The 17,968-nt window shown below is 42.9% G+C and overlaps 1 protein-coding gene across 1 annotated transcript in view; it reads right to left on the minus strand.

Annotated features, from left to right (window-relative positions):
• Nucleotides 1–703: 703 nt before the first annotated feature.
• Nucleotides 704–17,968, minus strand: part of LOC138968506 (UDP-N-acetylglucosamine--peptide N-acetylglucosaminyltransferase 110 kDa subunit-like) — a 98,635-nt gene continuing 81,370 nt past the window's right edge. The window contains exons 18-23 of the mRNA XM_070341075.1: nt 16,539–16,727; nt 15,911–16,075; nt 13,788–13,910; nt 11,288–11,405; nt 10,530–10,653; nt 704–2,694 (exon numbers count right to left, since the gene is read on the minus strand). Of these exons, the coding sequence (XP_070197176.1) occupies nt 2,502–2,694; nt 10,530–10,653; nt 11,288–11,405; nt 13,788–13,910; nt 15,911–16,075; nt 16,539–16,727 (912 nt within the window). The 3' untranslated portion in view covers nt 704–2,501. The remainder of the gene's footprint in view (nt 2,695–10,529; nt 10,654–11,287; nt 11,406–13,787; nt 13,911–15,910; nt 16,076–16,538; nt 16,728–17,968) is intronic.

Here is a 17,968-nt window from a genome sequence, read left to right on the forward strand (position 1 = left end):
CGATGAGGTATTTAAAGATGACATGTTTTAAGGTGGTGGGTGAGGGGTAGCTGACATGTTTAGTGCACCGATGCTTTCTGTTTGCAGCCTTCGTTTCGTGTTCCTGTAACCGCTGCACGGCTGCCTTTGGCGGGACACTGCTAGCTGCAGACGTTGGAGCTGGGACCTGAGGAAGCCACGCTAACCAGCAGACCGGCTAACCAGCGAACCGGCTAACCAGCAGACCGGCTAACCAGCGAACCGGCTAACCAGCAACCCGGCTAACCAGCATACCGGCTAACCAGCATACAGAGAGAAAGCTAAGTGCACCGTGTCTTACGCACCCCGTTGACCACCGTTGTCTTTTTCTTATCTGTGATTTCATTGGAGTAGTGACAACGTGGGGTGTGTGACCCCTGCATGAACTAGAGCTTTTTCAACAGAACATTCTCATTTTGACTGTATTTACACGGGTTCAGCGTGTTACTATAATTTTCTATATACTACTGGCATTTTGTCAGTGAACACTGGTTTTTTACGTGTTGAGAACGTAAAAGGAACATATTTTGAGTGAAGGCTCGAGGGAGGTGGCGAGTTTATACATAAACAGGCGTCTGAAACTTATACTTTTGTTGACTCTATTTAATTGTATGACTGCGAGAATGAATCGTGGTGTGGTTAGTTAATTAGTAGTAATTAACCGGTTCATAATCACCTTAAGTGATATATTGAAACGTGACATGATTTTTATGAAAAGTGTTGAAAAGAAGAGATAAAATAAATCCTCAAGGCAGTGAACACACTCACCATGCACTGACATACGAAAGCAGCCACACAAACACAGCACAGAGGAGCGTGTGCAGATGCTTTGCAATCTGAATAAGCTTGAATACCAGTTTGAATAAATAGCAGCAGATAGAGCTGCATGTCATAATCATGTAATTTATTTTCTTCTTGTCTGGCTTTATTGACTGCATGCCGATCATGTGGGATGGCAGTGACTTTTCACTCTTCAGTCGGAAATACACTGTACATAACACAGCTCCCATTCTCCCTCACTAATGCCTACCCCAAGCCGTGACAACTGATGCTTGGAAATTGTGTGGAAGAGTACACCTCTCTATTTCTCTCCAATGCTCTTCCTGCTGACATGCAGTGACACCGGACACCCCACAGAGTTTAGCCAGCTACCCCTCCACCCCCCCCCTCCCTCTCTCTTACTCCCTCCAGCCATAGATGTGTAGTCAGTACACATCTATGATGTACTGTTTGGGGCTGTGGCCAGAGAGGCCAGCTGCACTGTTCCCTCAGAGCAACCCCAGTTGACTGTGTCGTAACTTTTGACAAAGCAAGACAACTGAAGGGTTCACAGATTAGGCAACCGACTCACTGGTCAAGGCTGAGGGGAAACAAGAGTATCTTGTCAATGAAAGAGGTTACACACAGACACACGATGCTGAGAACTGTGGCCGGTTTTTCACTCTCTTTCGCTCAGGACCTTCATCGACTGTGGTTTCTGTTGTTTACGTCCAACAGACAAGAATAAAGAGCACAGTGCAGTTTCATGTTGGCATCTTCGCATGTACTCCACTCCTGACCAAAACTAACCCCCCCCCTCCTGATGGGTACGCGTGCACTCAAGTTATCAGTGACTGTCATCACGCCATTGCGGCTGTGATCTTTGTACCAAGAGCCGGACTGCTCTGTTATCGATTTTGTTGTGGTGAAAATTTGACGATGGTCTGTCCGTACATTGGAGGTATGACCTGTTGTTGGGACCGAAAATGAGTGTCCGCGTCCACGTTTTGCAGGTGTCCGTTTAAGGGGGGGCAAATATAGAAGGAAAACACTCCGTGCCGAGCAAATGTGTCCGTACATGTCAGGTGTCCGCTCACGCCGGGGACCTTACATTGCAGGGACTGCTGTACTACTAAGAGTCATAACCAAGCATAAAAGCTATAATTAAAGCAAGTGACTAACATCAACAATAATGATTTGCACCTTTTTCAGACACTTAATTTCAAATTACATTCATCATCTTCCAAAATATTTATACCAACTTATCCACCAATTAATATTCAAGCACATAAAATACTACTTCTCCCCCAGCCCCCTTATTTTTAAAAATATGTCACATTCACAAGTCCTGTTTGAGGACAGCCAAAATATCCATCACTGGGCATACTAACCATCAAATAACCCATGCCCACATCTATCTGAGAAGAGAAAAATTGTCAGAAAATCTGTTCAACAGACATCTGCTTCCGATACAAAAAAAAGTATCCGGGGATTTGAGGCGTGCAGTGCACTAAGCTGCCTTCTCTCCATCCCAAAGACTTCACTCTTTCAAGCTCAGCTTATGTCAACCCTCCTCTCAAAGGTTGACACCGGCAGCCTTGAAGCAAATGTCACCAACTTGTAAGAGCTGCTAGGAATAGAATCACACCAAAAGAGCTTGTGCCGCTTCCAGACTGACGTACAAGCCAGAAGACAACAGTAGGAAGCAGCATAGGGCAGACACGCTAATGTCCGTTGTGGGGCAGGGTAGGAGGCGTGGGGGGACCCACATCAGTGATGTGGTCGGGGGTCCCATGGGCCTCGTTTTGTTCCCACATCTGGTAGAAGAGTGTCTCCAGGTTGGTGGCGTAGGTCTTGGTGTTGAACAGTGGCGAGGAGACCCGTGCCAGCGAAACTTTGGCTTGCATGCCACGCAGACTGAAACACAACACACATGGGTGAAGGAACTGAATGGAGAAAGCGTTAAAAAATCATGGCATCTGTTTGTTCCGCCTCCCCCGTTACTCTTCCTTACAATCTTCGCTCACACGGAGTCAAAAACTTCTTTTGGTGGGGGAAAAAAACCCACCTGAAAAGATGAAAAAGTTCTATTGTGTTACGATTTCCTGGTAGATAAGACACATTTGAAACGATGAAAATGTCTCTATTTTGAGAAGAAGAAAAGAAACTTCTGTTCACGGAATTGACAATCAATTTAAGGCCATGTGAGGGCCAAATCGCTATTTTCCATATATGATGATCAGCACTGTTTGTGTCGCTTTTGTTATAATACTGATGGTCTCTGAATTAAAAAACGTTAAAGTGTTTGTTAATTGTGTATGTCGTTGCTATAGAAACAGGAAAGTAAACAGCAGCCATATTGGTTTTTAGGAACCGTTTTTTCCATATTCAAATGCTCGATTTCTGTCCAATATTTTGCATAAATATAGATTTAGATCATATCTACAGATTTACTATTGCTTTTTTCTGTGAGTATTACAGTTATTTAAAAAAATTTTTTTTTATCATAATGTTGAAATTTTGCGTAAAATTTAATATTAAAAAATTCGTAAAGCCAACATTTCTTTTCCGATTCATTATTCAAATAGTAACTCTGTAGATAGTATGTAAAAGTACAAGTATGCAGAATTTCACAGAAATCTAACCAGTAGATTTGAAATCATTTTGTTCCCAAATGTCAAAACATGCAAACTGAGAAAAAGGCAAAAACGCACACAATTTGTTTTGAAACCATTGATAGTTGTAATTAAACTCAAAATACATACATGTATCACCAAATTCCACACTGAGGAACGTTTTTCACACCTTAGAGACACAGTTTAAAAGTTAGGGAAGACATAAAACATAAGTTATTTCAAACATGTGCAGTACACTAGGAAAATTGTTTGTCCCGAGTTACAAACAATGCATATACACACACTCCCAATTACAGCATGCACACCAAAAAAAGCTTGCTCACTCGCTAACATTCAAACACACACACACACACACACACACAAGCTAGCTCCAAATTACGAAACGTACCCAAGTCATCAATTGCACATATATAATATATGCGTACAATAACCACAATATATATGAGAATACTGTTAGCCACAATAACAATGACAAGTCGCGTGATGCGATATAAAAACATTCAGTCAATCGGTATGAAACTTAAAGATCAACACCACAAACCAGTCATTGCCAAGACTACGAGATACATTTAGATAGTCTCGGCTAACAATACCGAGACGGATCACGCTCGTCTCCGCAAAGCATGAGACTCTATAGTACTTACTAAACCTATTTTCTGTAATTCTGAGCACATTGTTAGAGTGAACATAACTTATTATATATTTTTGAATTCAGGAAAAAATGAGGAATGCAATGCAGTCAAGGTTTAATTTGTTACTAAAAATTAGATTTTAATGACAACTTTAACAAGCAAACTCATTAATTTATTTTTAAGATTTTGAGCTGAAATGCAATACCATAGTCCGGACTTCGTCGAAGATTGCTTTACCAAAATTGCAATCAATTTGGTTGAAAAATTAGGGTGATACAGCGCTGCCTAAAAAAATCCGGATATGACGTCATCAAAGACATCTTTCCAAAAAATGGAAAAAAACATCTGGGGATATCACACTCAGGAACTCTCATGTTAAGTTTTGTCAAGATTGGTCCAGTAGTTTCCTCGGAATCACTTTATACACACACACATACACCATGACCCTCATCTCGATTCCCCGTCTAAGTTAAAACATTTAGTCAAAACTTAGAACATGCCTGCAGCATATGCAGGGCCACCTTCCAGCTGAACAAGTTCTTCCAGTCTCTCTGACTTGGCTGCCCGCACTTTGTCTCTCCTTTTACTTTGCTTGTCTCTCACAGCCTTCAGACTGTTCCGCACCCTCTTGTGCATCCTGGCTGCTCCAAGCCTCTTCATGTGATGTCCAGTCTAGAATCCGAAGAACTGGGCAGTCGGCAGCAGCAGCAGGTCCAAAGTTGAACTCTCTAAGAGCTGTACCAAGTCGTTTACTCACATGGTTCGCACACTCTTCCTTGTCAATGTGAATATCCTCACCATAGGGCTTGATGTCGTTGAGCTATGTAAAAGTCTTGGAGTCACCGTCCGACAGTAGTGTTGTGTAGCGAAGCTTGTTGGTGTTCACCGATCGACGCCATATGACACGGGCTGCTTCCACCTCCATCATCCCTGATGAGCCTGCAAACAAGAACAAAATAAGAAATGTAATTTGCAAACAGAGTATTTTTTAAGTGTGTGTGTGTGTGTGTGTGTGCGCGCATGTGTTATTCACAGTCATTGTCCAGCTAATACTTCAATTATAATTAATGCGGAAAAAAAATGAAATAAACAATGTTTAAAACATGCCATGGAATTACCAAATTACTGAATATTAAATTTCTAGCAGCAGGTATAGGTGCACTGAACATTGTTAGATTGTAAACGTTAAGCATAATGCATTAATTGATACCATTTGAACGTTTTTAAATACACTTGTATTGTGCCACACATACATGTACTATTTGCCATCCCCTGACCACTATTCTAGCTCCCTCAGTTCTGGGAAGCCCGTTGATTCTGAAGACTTGTGAATCTCTCTTGATGCTGTAGATACAGCTCTCTCTCTCTCTCTCTCTCTCTCTCTCTCTCTCTCTCTCTGTCTGTCTATCTATCTGTGTGTGTTTTCTTATTATTTTCATCACACACATGCACTCCCCCATGCCCTGAACTATTCAAGATACAAATTGGATTTTTACGCATGTGTTACAACTTTCATTATTATTATCATAAATTGATGATCTGTCTTTATGACGCTTTTTTTTTAAATCCATCATCCATGCCTTTGGTTTTGGTTTTCAGTTTCACTGGAATGCATGGAAAATAATATCCACTCATCACTATTACATTTACTTGTAATTTGCTATATATTATTTGAGTAAGTTGCTTAAATTTGAAATAAACTCTATTCAAATATGTCTGTGCAAACAGATATAATTTACCTTTATAGTTCACCTCACACTTGTCCAAGTGGTCCACGAGCCAGGCCGCATACTCCTCTGGCTTTTCCTGAAACAGCTTCTGCCCCGTAGACTCCACACCTGGCAGTAGGTACACATGACATGGGCATCAACACAGAGTCCAGTAAGTAAGTCCACAACACACCCAACTCCAATGTGCGAAGAGTGTCCACGAGTAAGCCAGGTGCCATCATAGCTCACAATAATGTTCAGGGTGTCGTCGACACCAAGAGTAGTGCCACAGTATCTTGCATGAACTTCTCGAACATATGCAACAGTGTCACTGAACACATGCTTCCGGAATTTCTCCAGTTGTGTGAATAGTTGGCTGGCATGAGTATGACTATGAAAGGTCTTGTGGTGAAGTCCAGCTAAATCCATGTTTTCACAGAAATTTCTGAATGTGGTGGCTCCCAGTCCCAGTCCACAAGCAAGTGAGGAATACACTGCCTGTCTGTTCATGTCGAACACTTTTGTCTTGGCCTTAAATTTTGTCACAAGATACTGTTCATACACAGGCTCTTCGCACGAAGAACAGTTCACCTGGGCAAATACTGCCAAGCCACTTGTTGGTCTGGAGTCTGTGCAAAGAGACAAGCACTTGTTTTTACACTGTGGACAGCACAGACTTGCAACCATACTGTCTACTTCGGCAAAGTCTACAACACCCCTCTGGGTTTTTACCAGGGTTTCAGTAGCAGCAGATGACTTAGTGTCAACTCCACCGGACACAAACCTCTCATACGATTCTTTTTTGAACTCACTTCTTGTCTTCGTGCCGAGAATGTTTTCAGTCGAAGGAATCGACGCGGAAAATGTAGCACTAGCAGACGACCCCAAAACCGGCACTAATTCTGCCACGTCAGGCAGCACAGAAGCTGATTGCGCTGATTTCTTCGCCTTCCATTGATTCTTCACTTGATCTGTCCTCTTTTTCGTAGATTTTGGGGCTCCTCTGGTTGTTGATGGCTTGGTGCGAACCATTTTTGCACAGGAGCGTGTACTTTCACTGCTTGTAAACAAGCGCCATTGTTGTACCACGTGACCCCGGTTGAACGAATCAAGATCACATCATACGTCATACTCTCCGTATAAGGAAGTTGGCGTAGATTGACCTACATTGAAAATGTTCCGTTAGAGCCGAAGTAGTCCGGAAAATAACGAAACAACGGTCACATGCAAACAGGGGAGGCTATGTAGCAAGCAACGTCATGCAGTGTTCGCCCTGTCGTCTGCTCAAATTTGCTGATCAAGGTGTTGAAAATCGGCAATAATAAGGCAAGTTCAAGAAAAATGAACGCAATCAGGCGAGGGTTGGTGTATTGAATTTATTTTTATTGCACAAAAAAAACATGTATATGCAACATCAACGGCAGAAATTGAAAGAAAAATGACCACAGTTTTCCAGTCAAAATGTCTAAATGCCCAAATCTGCCCAAAAGCTCAAAAATCACCCCCGCACATCTCCTTAAGAAGGAAGAACACCAAGCAACGACGAACACTTCAGTTTTTATCAGTTTATTTTAATGTTACAACAATTGAACAAAAGGAAATACAAACGAACGGATTTATTAACTTTTTTTAATCTCGATGCGATCAGTGATGTAATATCTGGGCTGTGTGTTCCCGTCTTCTTTGCTCTCTTTCTTCTCAAAGGACACACCGCCAGTCGAACGTTGTGGATGCAGGGTGGTGGTGGTGAGCGGAAAGGGGGGGGGGGGGGGGAGGATCGGTTGGTGTCAAAATTGTGTGGGGTGCGTGTAAATAGCAGTAGTTGACTTTTGATCTTGGCTGCACCACCTGTCACTTTGTTACCCCACCCCCTCCCCCTCCACTGTTTTTTCTTTCCTCTCTCTCTTCACACACGGTACTGGCTATTTTATCTGTACTATCGGTATTGTCTCAGCGTCAGTGTTCTGTCAGTGTCAGAGTGTGTGTGCTCTCGCGCGCGTTTATCCAGACCTGTCAACCCCTTCCAAGGCCAACCTGTGCTAATATGATTAAAAACTGTAATCAGGGCAACAATCCCTTACACACTCCCAAAAAATGAACACACGCAAACCTGAGTTCACACGCAAGACTCGCAATTCACTCGCACGACATAAAAAAGAAGAAAGACCAGCTGGTAAATACTCAACATTTATTTTGTATTCATAAAACACATCTGATTTAGCATTAATAAATACATACAACTACTGTAAAACGCACCCAAACAACTACTACTGTCCACTGACCAGGAAAAATCACAGTCCAGTCTCACCTGATCACTTTAAGCTTAAATTTATAACACAGTCACACCCACACAACTACTACTGTCCACCAGAAAAAATCACAGTCCAGTCTCACCAGATCACTTTAAGCTTAAATGTATAACACAGTCACACCCACACAACTACTTTGTACTACTGTTCACCAGGAAAAATCAGTCCAGTCTCTCCAGATCACTTTAAGCTTAAATGTATAACACAGTCACACCCACACAACTACTTTGTACTACTGTTCACCAGGAAAAATCACAGTCCAGTCTCTCCAGATCACTTTAAGCTTAAATGTATAACACAGTCACACCCACACAACTACTTTGTACTACTGTTCACCAGGAAAAATCACAGTCCAGTCTCACTAGATCACTTTAAGCTTAAATGTATAACACAGTCACACCCACACAACTACTTTGTACTACTGTTCACCAGGAAAAATCAGTCCAGTCTCTCCAGATCACTTTAAGCTTAAATGTATAACACAGTCACACCCACACAACTACTTTGTACTACTGTTCACCAGGAAAAATCACAGTCCAGTCTCACCAGATCACTTTAAGCTTAAATGTATAACACAGTCACACCCACATAACTACTACTGTTCACCAGGAAAATCAGTCCAGTCTCTCCAGATCACTTTAAGCTTAAATGTATAACACAGTCACACCCACACAACTACTTTGTACTACTGTTCACCAGGAAAAATCACAGTCCAGTCTCTCCAGATCACTTTAAGCTTAAATGTATAACACAGTCACACCCACACAACTACTACTGTTCACCAGGAAAAATCACAGTCCAGTCTCTCCAGATCACTTTAAGCTTAAATGTATAACACAGTCACACCCACACAACTACTTTGTACTACTGTTCACCAGGAAAAATCACAGTCCAGTCTCACTAGATCACTTCAAGCATGACACTTGTTGTAGGTAGCAGTAGCTGACTTTGCCGTGGCAAGCAGATTGACTGTGGTAATGGTTTCACGGCATTGTCTTTGTCTTTCCGTTATTGCCCACAATCAGCAGTAGTGATTACTTCGGCACATCTTCTTCCGTTGGAAGGCGGCTGTCTCGTTTCTGGAAATGTTGGTTCACAGGCTTGAACTGTTTCGAACGAATCAATGATTGTTTGTGTACCGCCGTTTAAAAATGCTGCTTCAAGTCGTAGTGACCAGAAGCAGCAACTTTCACTTTGATGTGCGAGCCACATGGCACGCACAAACTGTACTCCTTTCCCTTGTCCGATGATTGCACGACACCAAAGTACGTTTTCTCCCACTCCGACATGTGCTGACCATGTCCGGCTTTCTTTCTTTCCTTCGCTGGCCTCTCCATCTTCAGTTGTAGCACGAAAAGTGACGCGAATCGTTGTCTGTCGCTGAAGTAAGTTGTGAAAACAAAGACCAAATCTCGCGACACGGAAGTAGTGGATTGGGCCACAACGCCCTCTATGATACCTTCTGCGCATGCGCACAAGCTCAGTCAGTCTTTTTCTGTTAGTTGTTGTCGTCTGCTAAACAGAAACGAATCTGATGATCGGTTTCGAATCTTTGTTCGGGTTTTGAATTTTCCCGTACAATTCCCGTACAATTTGGTTTACCCGTACAGCTAGGCGTTGTACGCCGTACACACCAAAATTTGAGTAAATCCCGTACAAAATACGGGAAAACCGTACAGGTTGACAGGTCTGGTTTATCATGTTGCAGGTCTCCGTGCCGTGCAGTCAGTATTGATAGAAATGGCAACACAAACGGATTTTGCTATGTTGCGCAAAAGCGTTGGCAAGCGAGCAAGAGGGGTTGAGAGTAAGAGGCGGGTGGCGGCAAAAATGTAACATTGTCTAAATCAGATGATTGAAAGTAACCAAGCTGCAATATTTTCACAAAATTATTGAACACAAGCACTTAGGGAAACCCACATGTGAAACTGAATTCTGATTGGCCTAGAAAACTGAGACCCAAAGTGTTCAGATTGGCAAAAGTACTTAGCGTTTAAAAATAGATACGGGTCCGCAAGCACAGCTGACTACACATATGTCCAAGCGGTCTGAGGCTGGAAAATAAACCAGGCCAGGCGAGCCATGACTCTATAAGCGGCCCTGGAGGGTTCGGTCGGCATTAAATTAGTAGTCAAATAGAAGACTCCCTCCCTTTTAAGACCACACCACCCCCCCCCCTACCCCCCCAGGCTAACACTGCTCATTCCTAACACTCTCCTGATTACTCAGGGGAGTTAAAAGTGTGCAAACAGCCTGTTTCAATTTCCTGTGCCACCGTTCTCCTTAAAAAGAGTCCTTGTGAGAAATAAGAAGGTCCCTCTCTCTCGACTTGACTAAGCGAAGGAAGATTTAGGAAGGTGTTTCTTGTCTGACGCAAGCACGCTGGTAGCCTTATGAAATGTATGCCAAACAGGCAGGACCTGCCACAAGCACTGCAGGGGAAGGAGAAGCTGGACGTGTACTCACTATTCCACATCTGTACCAAGCTGCACAGCAATCCTGATGTAGTCTTCGCGGGAGTTGGCCACCAGCTCGGGGCAGCCAAGACAGTGCAACTGGGAGGATGCCACGCGAGACGCCAGGGTCTCACCTGAATCAAGCACACAACATTTCAAAAATCAAAGAAAAGAAAGGTCAATTTTATTGAAGTTGAATTACAGACAAAACAAAACATCCACAAGTACATCGCCCTCATAGTCTTTGTAGTGGACAGATATACAAAGAAAACTTTTTTAGATTAGATTTTTGTATGTCTGTCCATTACAAAGACCAATAGGTTGACGTACCTGCGTGAATGTTTCCTTCTGCCTGTAACTAAAGGTTCCTTCAAATAACCTATTTGTTTTTTTGTTCTTGATTTTGGAGCATTAGCAGCCTATCAATTTCAGATTAGTACAAAATATTTTAGTTTTAAATGACAAAAACTTTGTTGTGTCCTTAGAAGTTTGAACTTGCTTTGAGGTTTCATATTTTCCTAGATTGGAATAGTCTGTCATTGTGTAATTGTTTTCTTCTTGGCAGTGAAGTTCTATAAAGGTTGCAAGTTTATTGAAAGATTGTTTAAGTGTATTAGTTTCAGTGTTTATAAAATCTTGTCTTGGTTCCATTTCTGGAGGCGTAAGCAGAGATTATGTTAACATGAAAAATAATCAGTTTTACTGAAACTGTGGCTTCCACTCTATAAATGATAATGGGGGAGGGGAGAGGGTAAGAGAGGAACTGACCGGGGAAAGTGACCATGGGTGTACCAGCCCACAGCACGTCCATGCCAGTGGTGTGACCATTGCACAGCGGAGTGTCCAGACACACATCGGCCAGCTGCCCACGACGCACATGTTCCTCCTGCAATCATGCGTTTTATGTCATTTGACATGAACTGATTGTGCAATTCTTGTGTGAAGAAGGAGTTTTACTTGTGAACTTAAAATCCTTGTGAACAGAAACAAATACAAAAGTATAATTTCAGGAACAAAAACAAAGATGACACTTCCATGTTAACGTATACAGTAGAACTCCCCCTTAGCGACCCCCCTGTTTACGACCACCCCCTTTATACGACCGATTTTTCTACCACGGATGCATTCTACTATATAATGAACCCCCAGTGAACGACTCACCCCAAAACGCGACTTACGACCAAGCTTTTGGGGATGAATTACGACTTTCGCGCATTTGTAGTCGAGCAGACGAAAACAATACATGGCGGCTCTTGCTCCTCGAACTATCGCGAGACAAAAAAAAAAACAAGAAGGGCAAAGCCCATACGACTCACATGCTTGACCTTGACCTTTACATGACCTTGACCTTCAGCTAAACCTAGCAATGACATCATACACTAAGAACTGCTTTACACATTTTTCCTACCAAAATACATGTGACCTTGACCCAAGGTCAAGGTCATCCAAGGTCATGCAACACAAAGCTGTTAATTCAAGACATAGGAAGTACAATGGTGCTTATTGGCTCTTTCTACCATGAGATATGGTCACTTTTAGTGGTTCACTACCTTATTTTGGTCACATTTCATAAGGGTCAAAGTGACCTTGACCTTGATCATATGTGACCAAATGTATCTCATGATGAAAGCATAACATGTGCCCCACATAATTTTTAAGTTTGAAACAGTTATCTTCCATAGTTCAGGGTCAAGGTCACTTCAAAATATGTATACAATCCAACTTTGAAGAGCTCCTGTGACCTTGACCTTGAAGCAAGGTAAACCAAACTGGTATCAAAAGATGGGGCTTACTTTGCCCTATATATCATATATAGGTGAGGTATTAAATCTCAAAAACTTCAGAGAAAATGGGAAAAATGTGAAAAATAGCTGTTTTTTAGACAACATTTATGGCCCCTGCGACCTTGACCTTGAAGCAAGGTCAAGATGCTATGTATGTTTTTTGGGGCCTTGTCATCATACACCATCTTGCCAAATTTGGTACTGATAGACTGAATAGTGTCCAAGAAATATCCAACGTTAAAGTTTTCCGGACGGCCGGACGGGGGGGGGGACGGACGGACGGACGACTCGGGTGAGTACATAGACTCACTTTTGCTTCGCATGTGAGTCAAAAATCTCGCGCACGATAGAATCCGCGGCGACTTCCTTAGGAGTCGGGAAGACGCAAATCCTGTGTATCGTCAAGGATTATGACCCAAAACGTGACTTACGACCAAGCTTTTTGGGATGATTTACGACTTTTGCGCATATTTCGAGCAGACGAAAACACAACATGGCGGCTCTCGCTCCTCCAACTATCGCGAGAAGAAATAAAAAAGAAATCTCGCGCGCGAGATCCTGATACATCCGGGTTTTTTCTGCACGCTATCTTGTCACGACGACTGTCTTGTTGACAAACGAAGATTCGCGAAAGAAAAATAAAAGCGCTGACTCTTGAGTAGAGAGCTAATAAAGTAATTGCTAATCGAGCGAAGTGGCAATCCGCGGCGACTTCCTTGGGAGTCGGGATTATACGAAAATCCTGTGTGTCGTCAAGGATAATGACTCGGTGTTATCTAGATGGTGAGAAGGATAGCGAAGCGAAAGTACGCAAAGAGATGAGCCTGTACGAAGACCTCAACGATCGTTGTCAAGTTTAGCGATGCAAGGCGACAAATCATTCATATGAGCGGAAAGATGATTCGGGAGAAAAGTCGTTATGCTTTCTATCGAGTTAGGACATTCGGATTTTACTGGTTGCGCCACAATGTCATGCTTCACTCAGCGGGGAGCGAGCATTACGCCATGAGTAAATTTTCTTTGAAATTTGAGTTCAAGCTGTTCTGCTGTAATGTGTTTGGGTGTGTGTGTGTTTTGATATGACAGTAAACTGCAACTGTGTGTTTGTGTGTAAACATGACAGTACCTACACTGCAACCAAATTCATGACTGACCGGCCAAAAACTCAAACCCCCCTTTTAAGACTCCCCCTTTTTACGACCTAATTTTCAAGGTTTTTCCAAAGTCGTAAACAGGGGGTTCTACTGTACCGCAGAAACAATTACAGGCGAGGTGCTGATCCTGGTCACCTGAGCATTCCATTGTACTCTTGTCTTTTAATTTTTTCTTCTTTCTCTGTTGTTTTTGTTTTACTTTTGTGGGAAAAAAGATTCCCTTTATCACACAGGTGTATGCAATCTGAAGTGTTTATAAAATATGTCTGTAAAACTTTGCAGAAAAAGTCTATTTCTTCAAAATGATTTCGATGCATTTCAGGAAATTACCTTTGGAGCAACGTTGGAGAAGACGACGCGGCTGGCCGGCAGACCAAATGCTGTTGCTGCCTGCGAGATGTTGGTCTCCCCCACTGCTGGGAACCGCAGCAACCACAGCACTCCATTGGGTACCTGCCACACGTTGCTTTCAATCAGTCACACTCAGCTTTTACTTGTTTCACACATACTTTTTTCCCACTGGTTACCATATTCCCACTTAAAAAACCTCCAAACTTATGCCCATAAATATAGTACAGCAGTCCCTCTCCTGAACGGACACCCTTGGGCCATTGCAACCCTGTCCGTATATTGCAGGTGGCCAGTCATGGGAAGAGTACCCCACCCCCTTCCCTTCCCACATCACACACATACAAATACACACACACTGAGAGAGTCACTACTTTCACTGGAATAATAAAATCAAACTACTTTCAGTTATTTTATTATTAATGAAATAATAATAAAAAGAACAAAATGTTATGTAAAAATGACTGATCGATTGTGTGAAAAGAAGAAAAACCTCAAGACACTGAACCCCCTGGCACCATATGAAATCAGCCACACATACTAACAGGAATGCATGTTTGTGCAGGTGCTTTGCAAGAATAACCATTGAAAACCAGTTTGAATAAAATTATGCATGTCATAATTTCTTCTTGTCTTGATTGAATGCTTGCGGGTGACTTAACACTCCAGTTGAATGCACTACTCAACCCCAGTCTCTTCCTCACCCACTCCTGACACCAAGCCCTGACAGTAGATCCTTAGAGCGCCTAGAACTGTACCCACGGAATATGCGCGATATAAGCCTCATTGATTGATTGATTGATTGCATGGAAGAGTACACCCTTTCAAGTACCTCCACAGACGTGGCTAGCTGTTTGAGGGCTTGGAGGTCGACACCGCTGAAGATCCAGTGGTACTTGCTGCCGGACCATGATGCGCACCATGATGCGCTCCAGCATGTGGGGGAACATGTGCTGGTGGTCGCCGATGAAAAAGGTGTCACGCATGAAGGCCAGCTTCTCCGAGTACTGGTCAGCCAGCTCCACCCCCATCCCATCCTAGTCCCCTCACCACCCCCCTCTCTCCCCACCCCCCCTCACTGTCTGTGGTTGTCAGCACGAGGCCACCTGCGCTTGTTCACTGAGACAAAAGGTACCAAGTGTCGGTGTCTAACTTTTGACCCTGACATTTGATGTGGCGGGCTATGTGTGTATGATCAACAATGCAAGCAAGCTGACAGGTTCCTAGATGAGGTCACCCAATGGGACACCTCACTGGTGAAGGCCGAGGAAAAAAAAGAAGAGTATGCTTTGCTAATCTTGTCAATAAAGAGGTCTTTTACCACCACACTTGCATTGATTGAAGTTTTAACGTGACATGCGATGCCGAGTACTTGTGGATTTCAACTCTCTTAGTCTGAGGGCCTGGGGCTTTATTGTTTATGTCTGGCAAACAAGAAAACAAAGAACATCAAGCAATTTCGTGTTGGCATATTCTTCACCGAATGGAAGAAAGCAAAGACTGAAAACCAAAGTGCCGGACCCCACTCCCCCTCCTGTTGGTCCTGTTGGGTACGCGTGTACTCAAGTTAACACGACTAACATCACTCCCCTGTTTCTAACTGCTGAGACCTTTGTACCAGGCGCCGGACTAGACATACTGCTCTGTTATTATCGTTTTGGTTGCGGTGAAAATTCGATGATCATCTGTCCGCACATTGCAGGTATGTTCTACAGTTTGGACCAAAAATGAGTGTCCGTGTCAAAGTTTTGCAGGTGTCCGCTCAAGAGGGTGCAATTATCATTGAAAAACACTCTGTGTCAAGCAAATGTGTATGTACATGTCAGGTGTCTGCTCACACCGGGGGCCGTACATTGCAGGGACTGCTGTATATAATTCTGTATATTGTTCAAAGGTAAATACTTTTCGTTTTTCAAGTCAAGATTGAAGACATCTACAGGCTTCTTTGTGGCATGTACTAAATATATATCCCACTTTTTCTCAATTGTTCACAGTGTCTGAAAGCAGAAAAGCAGGCGACACACAAAGGAGAGAAAGTGTGTGCACACAGATACCTCCTTCCAGGCGTGTTTAAGTACCACTCGGTGTAGAAAGCCAGGTCATACCTGTTTCAGAATCTGCACCCACATGTCCAACGTGGCCGGCTCAATCTTGTACAGCTGGTTAAAATTGCAGTAGACAACAGCATCCTCTGGCAGTCCATACTGGGCACGAGCAGACAACACAACGCAGCGTGGCACTTCTTCACCAGTGGCAGCTTTGTTGTTGGTCTGAATACAAATTAATATATCCATTGAGCCCTTCCCTTGTCGTGCATCCCTCAGTTCATCATTCAATGTATGTTAAGACACCAAAAGTTGCACTTGTTGAGACAAAGCTGACCATAAAGACTTAACAACCCAGCCTTTTTTTTCCAAACTTAAAATAAAAAAATTGGATTTGGCAGCAAGTATGAAGTAAAGTGCGAAAATAAAATGCTAAAAAACTAAACGCTTGTGAGATTGTTGGTCTTTTACATAAAGATGCAGCTTTGACATGTAACTCTTTAGGCTTGAGTAAAGCAAAACGTTCTCATCCCACATTGAAAATCGGGCAAATCATGCTATTCTTAAACACAGCTGGAACTATTCATAAAAATGGTCACTGGCACATCAGCCATTCTGCAATTTGTTCTCTGGTGAACAGCTAGTGCACAGTGTGTGCATGGGACAGAGAAGTCAAGTGATGTGTTACCTGGTTGGTGGTGAGTCCGTTCTGCACCAGGACGTTGCCCATGGTGCACTGTGGCTGGCTAGACGTGATCATGGTCTGCAGAGAGTTCACCATGGCCGTTGGCAGTTCTATCACTGTCGTCCACACCTCTCCTGGATCCCCATTGGCAACATCTGTTGTTGCTCCTGGCAAAGCTTTCTGACTCTTCTCCTGCAAATAACACCGGTTCAAGTAAACGTCAATTTTAGGTACATTTATTCCTTTGGAATGCAACAGAAAGTTGCTCCTTGTTATTCCATTTCGCTCCTACAAGAATCATAAAACCAGAGGTGCCAACCCCATAAATGAGCTTTCAGGAGTTACAAAAGGAAAAATCAGGAGTTTTAATATTTTTTCAGGAGTAATATAATTAAGTGTGACTTTAGATAGAGCGGACAGCGTCAGATAAACTCTATTTAAACGAGACAGATTAGCCGCGGGTGGAGGAGGAGGATGTTAGTTGAGCGAGTGACTGAATACAAATATCTCGGTACAGTCATTGACAACAAACTAAATTTCTCCTCAAACACTAAAGCTATCCACAAGAAGTGTCAGTCAAGAATCTACTGCTTACAAAAGCTCAGAAGTCTGAACATCAACAGCCGCATCCTCCAAACATTCTATACTTCATTCATTGAATCCATTCTCACTTTCTCTTTCATCTGCTGGTATGGAGGTCTGTGTGTGAAGAGTAAGAATGTGCTTGGGCGGGTGGTGAACACATGTGGTAAGATTGTGGGGGTGAGACAGGAAGGACTGACTGTGCTGTATGAACGACGTGTGGTGCGAAAGGCCCGCTGCATCATCCAGGATAGTAGTCATGTGCTCGCTCACCACTTTGAGGTCCTGCCCTCAGGACGTCGCCTCCGCACTCCCAGATTCCGCACGCTCAGAACTAAGAACAGTTTTATTCCAAAGTCAATTGGCTTTTTAAATACCTAAGTTAATTAAAACTAGTATGTGTGCCGGTGAACATATGCACTGATTTCTGTGATGAATATTTTTTATATTCTTTGATGTGCACCCTTATGCTGAGTGTGATAACCCTCGAATGACTAGTCCTGTGATAAATATTGTTCAATGACATATCTAGTCCTGTGATAATGGAAAATTTCTAAAGTAAATTTTCATTTCATTAATATACTTACCCGAATCACATATATAGCAGTTGACACCGTCTGGTATGCTAAGGTACTGAAAGCGCTACCCATCTTTAAAGTAATTAAAGGGAAGCAACCCCACACCAAAAAAGCTGGAACTAGCATATGGTAGTGAGCTACCCCCTGGGAGTTACCTCCCATTAGCTACTTCCCATCCCACGCACGTGGCTACTTCATTCCGGCTCAGAGAAAAACCGAAACAAACAGCGGGGCAGGCGGGAGGGACTTCGATATGTGATTCGGGTAAGTATA

Source organism: Littorina saxatilis, linkage group LG6, assembly GCF_037325665.1.
Source record: "Littorina saxatilis isolate snail1 linkage group LG6, US_GU_Lsax_2.0, whole genome shotgun sequence".
In the NCBI taxonomy this organism is placed as follows: Eukaryota; Metazoa; Mollusca; class Gastropoda; order Littorinimorpha; family Littorinidae; genus Littorina; species Littorina saxatilis.